General features: G+C 52.7%; 1 protein-coding gene across 11 annotated transcripts in view; it reads left to right on the top strand.

The window, feature by feature from the left end:
• Positions 1 to 15,103, top strand: part of ZNF280D (zinc finger protein 280D) — an 896,727-nt gene that overhangs the window by 405,381 nt on the left and 476,243 nt on the right. For all 11 annotated transcript variants that reach the window (XM_085644120.1, XM_085644117.1, XM_085644119.1 and 8 more), the window contains one exon: positions 13,934 to 14,074. In XM_085644120.1, coding sequence (XP_085500246.1) covers positions 13,934 to 14,074 — 141 coding nt within the window. The remainder of the gene's footprint in view (positions 1 to 13,933; positions 14,075 to 15,103) is intronic.

A 15,103-nucleotide genomic window follows, 5' to 3' on the forward strand; every position in this document is an offset into this window, starting at 1 on the left:
CGCCTGGGTTTCAGTCAAAATCCCCAGTGGGCTTCAGTCAAGTTGTATAGTGGTGGCTTATCAAGTTTGACCAGTGGAAGGTCGCTCTCCAATCCCACCCAGAGCTCACAGCTTCTCTTGGGTCACGTGGGGGAACGTGGAGGGGCCTTTGGGGTCTGCGGAAAGACTGCTCCTGCCCAGTCTGGTGGAGCTTTGAGCAATATGTTTTGTCTTCCGAGCCTTTCTGGCGTCCATGGAAGAGAAGCCTGTAGCAAGTTCTCATGGACAGCACTGCTGCTATGCAGTATTGCAACAAGCAGGATGTAGTAGGGGTCATTTGTCCTGTGCCAGGAGGCTGTGTCTCTGGAGTTGAGAAAAGACTTACACCCTACCCTTTATTTCCTCTCTGCCTCATCTTCCTCCCACAGCACATTTTAGAGTAGCTCTTAATGACCCTGACGCAGGAAGTAAACCTATTACCTGCCGAAGGGTAGCATCAAACAGGTCCCCTTTGAGAAAGGTGAAGGATGCTGTTCACGCTTCTTCCTCCCGGAGCAACATTTTACAGATATTATTGTTATGCTTCTTTGGTTTGTGGAAAGTTGTGTGCCTTGCTTGCTCCACAATCCCATGCACATGGCGCCAACACACAGGTAACTATCACTACACCTTCGATTGAATATTTAAAGCCTGGGGTGTTTAGCAGTTGCCCTACTATTAATAATTGCATGTGAGCAAAGAGGCCCTATTTATCAGATGTTTTTAGGTCTCGCCTAGTGAAAGCAGCGCATGCGCTGCTCTCGCTATTACTAGTACCTTTGGGAATCGATTCTGCCGAGGGCTTGCGTGCACGCGTCTGCATGGACAAACATGGCTGCTCTTGCCATTTATAAATAGCAAACAGCGTGTCCGTAGTCCGTAGGGACTGTGGACAGCCCAACGCCATTTTGCATTTTGGTGTCGTAGCAACGAAAATGCTGTTTCCTGTACGGCGTTGAAGGTGTCCTAGCAACGAAAATGGTTATTTATTCTTAACCGGCACGTTTCTTAAAAATGCCGCTTTCACTGAGTTTGTATTTATTTTGTTGAAACGTGCGCCGTGTAACTTGGTGTGCATTTTAGTGTGTTTTTGTTGTTAAAAAGCCTGCTTTCAGTACGCAGCTTGCTGGGGTTTGATGACTTTGAAAGTACGCAGCTTGCCTGGGTTTGATGACTTTGAAAGTACGCAGCTTGCTGGGGTTTGATAACTTTGAAAGTACGCAGCTTGCCGGGGTTTGAAGAGTTTGGAAGTACGCAGCTCCTAGCATTTAAAAATGGTTGTTATTTATTTATTCTTAACCGGCACGTTTCTTCAAAATGCTGCTTACACTGAGTTTGTATTTATTTGGCTGAAACGCGCGCTGTGTAACTTGGCATTGGCATACTACTCACTCTACTACTCTCTCTACCCCACCCCTCTACTACCCCTCTACCCCTGTACTACCCTACTATCCCTCTACCCTACTACTTCATCACTACTACCCTACTACCCCATCACTACTACACCTCTAGTCCTGTACTACCCCTCCACCCTACTACTCCATCACTACCCTACTGCCCCACTACCCTACTACCCTACTACCACTCAACCGCTCTACCCCACCCCTCTACTACCCTACTATCCTACTACCCTTCTACTACACTACTACCCCACTACCACCCCACTATCCCTCTACTACCCCACTATCCCTCTACTACCCCACTATCCCGCTACTACCCCACTATCCCGCTACTACCCCACTATCCCGCTACTACCCCACTATCCCGCTACTACCCCACTACTACCCCACTACCCCGCTACTACCCCTCTACTACCTCTCTCCCCCTCTACTACCCCACTCCCCCTCTACTACCCCACTACACCTCTACTACCCCACTACCCCTCTACTACCCCACTATCCCTCTACTACCCCTCTACTACCCTAATACCCCTCTACAACCCCACTACCCCTCTACTACCCCACTACACCTACTACCCCACTACACCTACTACCCCACTACACCTACTACCCCTCTACCCCTCTACTACCCTACTACTCCACTATCCCCTACTAGCCTACTACCCCTCTGCTCTACTACCCTTCTACTACCCCACTACCACCCGTCTACCCTACTACACTACTACCCCACTACCCTACTACCCTACTACCCCTTACTATCCCACTACCCCTCCACTACCCCACTAGCCTACTACCCCTCTACTACCCCACTAGCCTACTATCCCACTAGCCTACTACCCTTCTAACCTATTACCCCACTGCCTCTCTACCCCACCCCTCTACCACCCCACTACCCTACTACCCCTCTACTACCTCTCTACCCCACCCCCTTACTACCCTACTGCCCCTCTACTGCCCCACTGCCCCACTACTCCTCTACTACCCCTCTACCTCTCTACTACCCCACTGCCCTACTAACCACCTACTACCCTACTTTTCCTCTACCCTACTACCCCTCTACCCCACTATTACCCCACTAACATACTACCTCTCTACCCCACCCCTCTACCCCTCTACTACCCCACTACCCTTCTACCTCTACTACACCTCTACCCCACTACCCCTCTACTACCCCACCCCTCTACTACCCTACTACCCCTCTACTACCCCACTACTACCCCTCTACCCTACCCCTCTACCCTACCCCTCTACCCTACCCCTCTAGTATCCCACTACTCCTCAGGTACCCCACTACCCTACTACCCCTCTACTGCCCTACTACCCCTCTGCCCCTCTACCCTGCTACCCCTCTACTAACCCACTACCCCCTACTAACCCACTACCCCCTACTATCCCTCTACTATCCCTCTACCCTACTATCCTACTAGTAGCCTACTACACCACTACCCTACTACCCCACTCCGTACTACCCCTCTACTACCCCTCTACTACCCCTCTACCTCTCTACTACCCCACTATCCCACTACTCCTCTACTACCCCACTACCCCCTACTACCCCACTATCCCCTACTATCCCTCTACTACCCCACTACCCCCTACTACCCCTACTACCCCTCTACCCTACTACCCTTCTACCCCACCCCTCCACTACCCCCTCTACCCTACTATCCTACTACCCCTCCACTACCCTACTACCCCACCCCCCTACTTCCCCACTAACCTACTTCCCCTTACCCTACTACCCCTCTACCACTCTACTACCCCTCTACCTCACCCCTCTACTACCCTACTACCCCTCTACCCTACTACCCCTCTACTAACCCACTACCCCCCTACTAACCCACTACCCCCACTATCCCTCTACTACCCCTCTACTACTCCTCCACACTACTATCCTACTAGTAGCCTACTACTCCACTGCCGTACTACCCCTCTACTACCCCTCTACCTCTCTACCCCACCCCTCTACTACCCCACTATCCCACTACTCCTCTACTACCCCACTACTCCCTACAACTCTACTATCCCCTACTACCTCACTACCCCTCTACTACCCCACTACCCCTCTACCCTACTACCCCTCTACCCTACTACCCCTCTACCCCACCCCCTCTACCCTACTATCCTACTACCCCTCTACTACCCCACTACCCTACTATCTTACTACCCCTTTACCCTACTACCCCTCTACCCCTCCACTACCCTACTACCCCTCCACTACCCCTCTACCCACCCCTCTACCCCACCCCCTACTATCCCACTACCCTACTTCCCCACTACCCCCACCCTACTACCCCTCTACTACCCTACTACCCCTCTACCCCACCCCTCCACTACCCTACTACTCCTCTACCCCACCCCTCTACTACACCACTACCCTACTACCCCTCTACTACCCCACTACCCTAAAACCACTCTACTACCCAGCAACCCTACTACCCCCACTACGCTACTATCCCACTACCCCTCTACTATCCTACCCCTCTACTGCCCCTCTACTCTACTACCCCACTATCCACCTACTCTCCCACTACCCCCTACTACCCCACTACCCTACTGCCCCCCTACTACCCCTGTATCCCACCCCTCTACTACCTCTCTACCCTACTATCCTACTACCCTGCCACCCCACTACCCCTCTATTACCCCTCTACCACCTCTCTACCCTATCCTACTACCCTACTTCCCTACTACCCCTTTACCACCCTACAACCCCTCTACTACCCCACTACCCTACTACTACCCTACTACCCCACTACCCCCCCACTACCCCTCTACTACCCCACTACCCCTCTACTACCCTACTACCCCTCTACCCCACCCCAACCACTACCCCCTCTACCCTACTATCCTACTACCCCTCTACCTTACTACCCCTCTACTACCCCCCTACCCTACTACCCTTCTACCCTACTACCCCTCCACTACCCTACTACCCCTCCACTACCCTTCTACCCACCCCTCTACCCCACCCCCTACTACCCTACTTCCCCACTACCCCTACCCCCCTCTGCCACCCCACTACCCCTCTACCCCACCCCTCTACTACCCCACCCCTCTATTACCCCACTACCCTACTACCCTTCTGCTACCCCACTACCCTACTACCCCTCTACTACCATGCTACCCTACTACCCCTCTACTACCCCACTACCCACCTATTCTCCCACTACCCCCTACTACCCTACTGCCCCTGTATCCCAGCCCTCTCCTACCTCTCTACCCTACTACCCCACTACCCTACCACCCCTCTACCACCCCACTACCCCTCTATTGCCCCTCTACCCTATCCTACTTCCCCACTACCCTACAAACCCACTACCCCCACCCTACTACCCCTCTACCCCACCCCTCTACTACCCCACTACTACCCCACTACCCCGCTACCCCTCTACTATCCCACTACCCCTCTACTACCCCACTACCCTACTATCCCTCTACTACCCCACTACCCACCTACTCACCCACTACCCACTACTACCCCACTACACCCTACCCTACTACCCCTCTACCCCCCTACTACCCCTCTACCCCTACTATCTCTCTACCCCACCCCTCTACTACCTCTACCCCACTATCCTACTACCCCACTATCCTACCCCCTACTACTCCCCTACTACCCCTCTACTACCCCAGTACCCCTCTACCCTACTACACCTCTACCCTACTACACCTCTACTACACCCCTCTACTACCTCTCTACCGTATCCTACTACCTCACTACCCTACTTTTCTACTACCCCACTACCCTACTACTACCCCACTACGCTACTTCCCCACTACCCCTCTACTATCCTACCACTCTACTACCCCTCTACTCTACTACCCCCCTACCCACCTACTCTCCCACTACCCCCTACTACCCCACTACCCTACTGCCCCCCTACTACCCTAATACCCCTGTATCCCACCCCTCTACTACCTCTCTACCCTACTACCCCACTACCCTACCACCCCACTACCCCTCTATTACCCCTCTACCCCTCTACTACCTCTCTACCCTATCCTACTACCCTACTTCCCTACAACCCCCCTACTGCCCCACTACCCTACTACCCCACTACCCCTCGACTACCCCTGTACCCCACCCCTCTACTACCCCACTACCCTACTATCCCTCTACTACCCTACTACCCCTCTGCTACCCCACTACCCCTACTCCACTACCCTACTACCCCTCTATCTCACTACCCCTCTACTATCCCACTACCCCTCTACTACCCCACTACCCTACTACCCCACTACCCACCTACTCTCCCACTACAACCCCACTACCCTACTACACCCCCTACTACCTCTCTACCCCCATACTACCCTCTACCCCACCCCTCTACTACCTCTACCCTATCCTACTACCCCACTACCATACTACCCCTCTACTATGCCACTGCCCTACTACCCCTCTACCCCACCACTACCTCTCTACCCTATCCTACTACCTCACTACCCTACTTCCCTACTACCCTTCTACTACCTGTCTACTACCCGTCTACTACCCCACTACCCCCTCTATTACCCCACTACCCCTCTACTACCCCTTTACTTCCCCACTACTACCCTACTATCCCACTACCGCCCCACTACCCTTCTACCCCACTACCCTACACCCCTCTACCCTACTCCTCTATTACCCCTCTACCCTACCATCCTACTACCCCACTACACTACTACCCCTCTACTCTACCCCTCCACTACCCTACTACGCTGCTATCCCACTACCCCAGTACCACCCCGCTACTACCCCTCTACTACTTCTCTACAACCCCTTTACTACCCCACTACACCTCTACTACCCCACTGCCCACCTACTCTCACACTACCCCTCTATTACCCCTCTACCCCACCCCTCTACTACCTCTCTACCCCACCCCTCTACTACCTCTCTACCCCACCCTACTACCTCACTACCCTACGTCCCTACTACCCCTCTACTACCCCACTACCCCTCTACTACCCTACTACCCCTCTACCCCACCCCTCTACTACCTCTCTACCCTATTCTACTACCTCACTACCCTACTTCCCTTCTACCCCTCTACTTCCCCACTACGCTACTATCCCACTATCCCTCTTCCCCTCTACTACCCCTCTACTCTACTACCCCACTACCCACCTACTCCCACTACCCCCTACTACCCTACTGCCCCCCTACTACTCCTGTATCCCACCCCTCTACTACCTATCTACCCTTCCACCCCTCTACCACCCCACTACCCCTCTATTACCCCTCGACCCCTCTACTACCTCTCTACCCTATCCTACTTCCCCCCACTGCCCCCTACCCTACTACCCCTCTATTACCCCACTACCCCTCTACTACCCCTGTACCCCACCCCTCTACTACCCCACTACCCCTCTACTACCCCACTACCCCTCTACTACCCCTCTACTACCCCACTACCCCTCTACTATCCCACTACCCCTCTACTACCCCTCTATTACCCCACTACCCCTCTACTACACCCCTCTACTACCTCTCTACCGTATCTTACTACCTCACTACCCTACTTTTCTACTACCCCACTACCTTACTACCCCTCTACTACCCCACTACCCCGCTACCCTACTACCACCCTTCGACTACCCCACTAAGTTACTACCCCACTACCCCTCTACTATCCTACTACCCCTCTACTACCCCACTACCCACCTACTCTCCTACTACCCCACTACCCCCCACTACCCTAATACCCCTGTATCCCACCCCTCTACTACCCCTGTATCCCACCCCTCTACTACCTCTCTACCCTACCACCCCACCACCCCACTACCCCTCTATTACCCCTCTACTACCTCTCTACCCTATCCTACTACCCTACTTCCCTACTACCCCCCTACTGCCCCTCTACTACCCCACTACCCCTCGACTACCCCTGTACCCCACCCCTCTACTACCCTACTACCCCACTACCCCTCTACTACTACTCCACTACCCTACTAACCCTCTACTATCTCACTACCCCTCTACTATCCCACTACCCTACTATCCCACTACTGCCCCACTATCCCTCTACTACCCCACTACCCACCTACTCTCCCACTACAACCCCACTACCCTACTACCTCTCTACCCCCATACTACCCTCTATCCCACCCCTCTACTACCTCTACCCTACTATCCTACTACCCCACTACCCTACTACCCCTCTACCCTACTACCCCTCTACCACGCCACTGTCCTACTACCCTCTACTACCCCTCTATTACCCCTCTACCCCACCCCTCTACTACCTCTCTACCCTATCCTACTACCTCACTACCCTACTTCCCTACTACCCTTCTACTACCTCACTACCCTACGTCCCTACTACCCCTCTACTACCCCACTACCCCTCTACTACCTCTCTACCCTATCCTACTACCTCACTACCCTACTTCCCTTCTACCCCTCTACTACCCCACTACGCTACTACCCCACTATCGCACTACCCCTCTACTACCCCTCTACTCTACTACCCCACTACCCACCTACTCCCACTACCCCCTACTGCCCCACTACCCTACTGCCCCCCTACTACCCCTGTATCCCACCCCTCTACTACCCTCCCCGCACTTGCATTTGTATCATGAATAATTAATGTAACTATTGTACAAGGTATGGCACTGGCTTGGTTAAAATGATGAATTCTGAGTTAAAACTACAAGTCTGTCTTCACCCTTTATGTTTTGTAGTCCTCACATGACACGGCAACATTTTCAGTTAAATTGATGGTAAAAACTTTATTGAAATGTTAGTGAGCAAGCCTGCTGGGCAGCCGAAACGCGTCTGACATTAACAGCTGACAATAAATCAGATTAACTGAACGACACGGCGTCGACTCACCTTTGTTGGGATTTTGTGGCGTATTTGGACCGAGTTTCGGAGGTCCGCAACGCAGACACGCCCTTCGTTCTGGAGGTGGTGGGTTCACCGAAGCACTAGTGGAGTTTATACATACATATATATATGTATATACACATCTGCATATCTATATAAATACAAATATAAATGCATGCATACATATACACATACATATGTATGTTATGTACATGAAAGTTTGAAAAACACTAATAAAAGCAAATCTAAAAAACAACCTAATTACAAACAGAATTGCTTTAACTTAAACAAGGGTGAGACCTATTGTATTTTCAATGCTTGTTATTAGTTGTATGTGTATGCTAAAAAGTGATACTCATACTGGCCAAGTTTCCTATGAGCGAAACATTTCTCCAATCGGTGACTTAGTAAAGAGTGTTTTGTCCAACATTTGTGCCTGTTTGATATAACTTTGGTTTTTTCCTTGTTTTTCCTTGTTTTGCTGAGAATTTGTGCCCGTTCTGTATAATTTTTATTTCCCCCGTGTTGTGGTTTCCTTCCTTGTTGTCCGCCCTCCGCCCTCCCTTCCCGCCACCGCCGCTTTCCCCGCCCCTTTTCTATTCTGTACCCTCCCCGCTCCCGCCTCCCAGCTGCTCCGCCCACCCGCGCACTTGGCCTTAAATGGCGACCGTGCGACGCAGGTGAGTGTGACCCACTTGTGGGACACCCCCGCGCCGCACGGCCACCAGCTGCTGCGTGTGCCCCTTGCCTGCCCTCTGCCTCGCTGCTGCCTCGTTTTGCCGATTGCCGGCGGGCGCCGCTGCGGTTGTTTTCGCCCTTGTTTTGTCCAACATTTGTGCCTGTTTGATATAACTTTGGTTTTTTCCTTGTTTTTCCTTGTTTTGCTGAGAATTTGTGCCCGTTCTGTATAATTTTTATTTCCCCCGTGTTGTGGTTTCCTTCCTTGTTGTCCGCCCTCCGCCCTCCCTTCCCGCCACCGCCGCTTTCCCCGCCCCTTTTCTATTCTGTACCCTCCCCGCTCCCGCCTCCCAGCTGCTCCGCCCACCCGCGCACTTGGCCTTAAATGGCGACCGTGCGACGCAGGTGAGTGTGACCCACTTGTGGGACACCCCCGCGCCGCACGGCCACCAGCTGCTGCGTGTGCCCCTTGCCTGCCCTCTGCCTCGCTGCTGCCTCGTTTTGCCGATTGCCGGCGGGCGCCGCTGCGGTTGTTTTCGCCCTTGTTTTGTCCAACATTTGTGCCTGTTTGATATAACTTTGGTTTTTTCCTTGTTTTTCCTTGTTTTGCTGAGAATTTGTGCCCGTTCTGTATAATTTTTATTTCCCCCGTGTTGTGGTTTCCTTCCTTGTTGTCCGCCCTCCGCCCTCCCTTCCCGCCACCGCCGCTTTCCCCGCCCCTTTTCTATTCTGTACCCTCCCCGCTCCCGCCTCCCAGCTGCTCCGCCCACCCGCGCACTTGGCCTTAAATGGCGACCGTGCGACGCAGGTGAGTGTGACCCACTTGTGGGACACCCCCGCGCCGCACGGCCACCAGCTGCTGCGTGTGCCCCTTGCCTGCCCTCTGCCTCGCTGCTGCCTCGTTTTGCCGATTGCCGGCGGGCGCCGCTGCGGTTGTTTTCGCCCTTGTTTTGTCCAACATTTGTGCCTGTTTGATATAACTTTGGTTTTTTCCTTGTTTTTCCTTGTTTTGCTGAGAATTTGTGCCCGTTCTGTATAATTTTTATTTCCCCCGTGTTGTGGTTTCCTTCCTTGTTGTCCGCCCTCCCTTCCCGCCACCGCCGCTTTCCCCGCCCCTTTTCTATTCTGTACCCTCCCCGCTCCCGCCTCCCAGCTACTCCGCCCACCCGCGCACTTCGCCTTAAATGGCGACCGTGCGAACGCGCAGCGGTCACGCGCAGCGGGCGCGCCGATTGTGCGCCAAAGGCAAGCCCGTCTACGCCCGTCCGCGCCTGGACCGCGCCCAGTGCCAGGACCCCTGGACCTCGAAGACCCCGACCGACCCGCCTGACGTACTCCGCCGCCACCCTCACCGCTCTCAACACCGGCCGACTCCCAGAATGCCATCAAGCCACTCCACGACGTACCCACGGACCCTTCAGCTGCCACGCCTGCAAGTTCACCTGCATCCGGACCTGCCTCGCACCAGCACCCACCAAGCCGAACACCAGCAGCACCCACCTCAAGTGCATCCTGATCAACACACGCTCCGTCCACAGACATGCCATCGAACTCTGGAACCTCCTCGACACCACAGCTCCAGACGTTGCCTTCCTCACGGAGACCTGGATGAACGCCTCCTCAGCTCCCGACATCGCCATCGCCATCCCAGAGGGCTACAAGATCGTCCGGAGGGACCGAAACGCCAACCAGATGGGAGGAGGCATCGCCATCATCCACAGGAGCACCATCCGTCTCACGACCAGCACCGACAACTCCCTGACCACCGCCGAACACCTGCATTTCCAGATCCACACCAACCCGAACACCACCCTCAGAGGCACCCTGATCTACCGACCCCCTGGACCACGCACACAATTCAGCGAGGACATCGCCGACTTCGTCAGCCCGCATGCCCTCCCCTCCGCTGACTACATCCTCCTGGGAGACCTCAACTTCCATCTGGAGAACAACAACGACCGCAACACCAGCACCCTGCTCGACAACCTCGCCAACCTGGGACTCAAGCAACTGGTGTCCACCCCCACCCACCTCGCCGGACACACACTCTACGCTGTCTTCTCATCCAGCAAGGACATCGACTTCAGCCACGCCACAGAGCTTCAATGGACGGACCACAGCTGCGTCCACTTCACCTTCAAGAAAACAACGACCCACCACCACCAGCAACAGGCCGCCCGCAGAAGCTGGAACAAGATCACAGCAGACCAGCTCGCCACCTCCCTGAGCCAGCACCCTCCTGCCAGCTCAGCGAACCCCAGCCAGGCCGCCGACAACCTCACGAAGTGGATCAGCAACTGCGCGGACGAACTCGCCCCACTGAGGACCCCGCCCAGCAGACCCGGCAGCAAGAAAGCCCCATGGTTCACCGACGAACTCAAGAGCTCCAAGAAGAACTGCCGAGCCCTCGAGAAAGTCTGGAGAAGGGAACCGACACCGGACAACAGGACCTCCTTCAAACTTGCCACCCGGAAACACCACCAGCTGATCCGCGCCGCCAAGAAAACAGCATTCAAGGACCGGTTGGACAACAACGCACACAACTGCAAGGAACTCTTCAACATCGTCAAAGAGCTTTCCAACCCCAGCGCAGGAAACCAAGACATCACCCCATCGCAAGACCTCTGCAACTCCCTGGCTACATACTTCCACAACAAGATCGCGGACATACACAACAGCTTCAACAACCAACCAACGCACACCATGACCGAACAACCACCCCCCACCACCACCCTCCACGCCTGGACCCCGATCAGCACCGAAGACACCATCCGCACGATGAACTCCATCCACTCCGGATCACCGACCGACCCCTGCCCTCACCACGTCTTCAACAAGGCCGACGCTGTCATCGCACCCCACCTGCGTGACATCATCAACACATCCTTCGACACCACCATCTTCCCCGAGAGCTGGAAACACGCCGAACTCAGCGCTCTACTCAAGAAACCAACAGCGGACCCCACCGACCTCAAGAATTACCGCCCCATCTCGCTCCTCCCGTTTCCAGCCAAAGTCATCGAGAAGACCGTCAACAAGCAGATGGCCGCTTTCCTCGAGACGAACGGATCTCTCGACCCCTCACAGTCCGGCTTCCAAGCCAACCACAGCACCGAGACCGCCCTCATCGCCGCCACCGATGACATCCGAGCCCTGATGGACAACGGAGAAACAGCGGCCCTCATCCTCCTGGACCTCTCCGCGGCATTCGACACGGTCTGCCACCGCACCCTAGTACGGCGCCTCAGCAACGTCGGAATCCAGGACAAGGCGCTGGAATGGATCATCTCCTTCCTCGACGGGAGAACACAGAGAGTCCGCCTACCACCGTACAAGTCAGAGGCCACCGAAGTCATCTGCGGCGTCCCCCAAGGATCATCTCTGAGCCCCACCCTCTTCAACGTCTACATGAGCCCCCTCGCGGCCATCGTACGCAAACACAACCTCAGCATAATCTCCTACGCCGACGACACCCAGCTGATCCTCTCCCTGACCAACGACCCCGCCGCCGCCAGAGCCAACCTGCACGAAGGGATGAAAGAGGTAGCCGAGTGGATGACGACCAGCCGCCTGAAACTGAACTCGGACAAGACGGAGGTCCTCATCCTGGGCTCCTCTCCCTCCGCCTGGGACGACTCCTGGTGGCCTCCCGCCCTGGGCACCGCACCCAAACCGACAGACCATGCACGCAACCTGGGCTTCATCCTGGACTCCTCCCTCTCCATGACCAGGCAAGTCAACAACGTCTCCTCGGCATGCTTCAACATCCTACGCATGCTACGGAAGATCTTCTGGTGGATCCCCACCGAGACTAGGAAGACCGTCACCCAGGCCCTCGTCACCAGCCGACTGGACTACGGCAACGCCCTCTACGCCGGTACCACCGCCAAACTCCAGAAGAGACTCCAGCGGATCCAGAACGCCTCAGCCAGACTCATCCTCGACATCCCACGAACCAGCCACATCTCCGGACATCTGAGAGACCTTCACTGGCTCCCCGTCAACAAAAGAATCACCTTCCGCCTCCTCACCCACGCACACAAAGCCCTACACGACCAAGGCCCGAGCTACCTCAACAGCCGGATCAACTTCTACGCTCCCAAACGCCACCTCCGATCAGCCAACCACGCCCTCGCCGCCGTCCCCCGCATCCGAAGAGCGACTACAGGAGGAAGGTCCTTCTCCTACCTGGCCGCCAAGACCTGGAACTCCCTCCCGACCGACCTGCGCCTGACCCAAGACCACCTCTCCTTCAGGAAGAAGCTGAAGACCTGGCTGTTCGAGCAGTAGCGGCTCCCCCCCCCCCCCCCAGCGCCTTGAGACCCTACGGGTATGTAGCGCGCTTTATAAGTGTCACTGATTGATTGATTGAAAAGATATATGAATTTAATACTCCGCTCCTCTGCAGGTCATAAAATACACTAGGCATGAAAACAGGTATTAAAATGAAAAAAAACACTTTTTAGTGACAGCCCTTAAGAATAAAATGCAAGAAGACTAATCTTGTACCAGTCTTTCTTGATGATGCCCTGTACAACAATCACATTGTGTTGGGCACTTTAGTAAAAATAATATAAAATGACACTTTCTTGCGTCCTTTACTTTGTCATATGACGGTGGGCCTGCAGGTGTTAACCCTTATCATTTTAAGCACAGCAACTGACTATTACATTTTTGGTGGTGTTTTATCAGTTCTTAAAGGATTAAACCTAATACAGGAAAACCTATCCATAAAATATGTGGGTGGCAAAGTAATTCAGCTTCAAAACCTTCTGATTAACTTTTTTTTGTTGAGTGCACCCGTAAAAATCGTAAATCTGGTAACCTCAAATTGAAGTGTAATTTAAGGCATTTTTTTGGGATGGGGAGGGTGGCAAACCATTTTGTTAATTGCAACACTTAGCACTGTTTTTTCTTTTTTTGTGCTCAAATGGTTTATCTAGAATGTCTAATGCTGTACCCTTCTTCAATTGTTTAAAATAGTGTATGTTCTGGTGTAATTTGCTTATTGTACTTTTAGGAATCCCTTTGGAACACAGAAGTGCATTGAATGCGATTCTGTCGTGAAAGATTTTGCAAGCCACTTTACAGCGTATGTCAATTGCAGTTTATGCAGATACAATACTAGCTGTGGTAAGGCATACGCAAATCATATGGTGAGGTAAGTCACATTCATAATATATAATCTTTGTATAATTTGTGTTCTCTTTCTTTATAAGTTTATTTCAGTGTTCAAATAATATTTCATATTTGGTGTATGCTTACTTTGAAAAGGGGGAATTCTGTTTATTGTCTGTACAAATTGGGCTACATTCAAGTATATGAGCAAAAATATTAATTCTACAAATAAAGCAACAGTCGTATATGATACGTTTGCCGAGTGGCTGCTATTCTGGTCCACTGTAATACATAATTTTTTCCTTTTTCCTATTGTAAAATTACATGCTCATTGTTAGCAATGAAAAATTTCAATCACATTTACTGTAATATACTATTTATGCAATATACTAGGAAAATACTATGGAGGAATTCGGTAAAGAAACATTTGAACTAGAATGTAGAAAAAGCAGAATCCTTTGACTTGTGTTGAAAGGTGCAGCCTTTTTTAATTCATTTATTTCATATGCTGCTCATAAAGATATAACACAACTGTTTGGCTTCTAGCCAACCGTTTAAACTCCCAAATTCATGATTTCAGACTCACTACACGGTCACAAGATTGCTCTCAACCCAACAAAACACAATGCCACCAACACATACTGTAGTCATGGGAAGTGTGAATTGCCCTTCGTTCATCCCTGCATGCCCCACAGATACCTCCCACAATCCTCCAGGCGTAGGCCCACAACTACAGACGCAAGTGGTTACGTCAGCCAAGAGGCCAAGTAATTGTTGACCACTTAGGTATGCAAATATTCCACCACCACTCGCATGCTCCTGCAAAGGGAGATCCAGGATAACACGATAAAGTCGAGGGCACTGATGGACAGTGGTACATGAAAAAAGGTATATTACCTGACTGGTGTTGCAATGAGGAAATCACAAATGCTGAGATATTTACCTACTTTGACTGACTTAAACAGCAATCTAAAATTCTTACTCTGAGATTATGCAGGTCACCAATCTTGCAGCCTTACTTTAGAATCAACTTAATAACTCTCAGATTTATAGTAGGCCCAATGCATTCCGC

The sequence above is a fragment of the Triturus cristatus genome, chromosome 3_1 (assembly GCF_964204655.1).
Source record: "Triturus cristatus chromosome 3_1, aTriCri1.1, whole genome shotgun sequence".
NCBI lineage: Eukaryota > Metazoa > Chordata > Amphibia > Caudata > Salamandridae > Triturus > Triturus cristatus.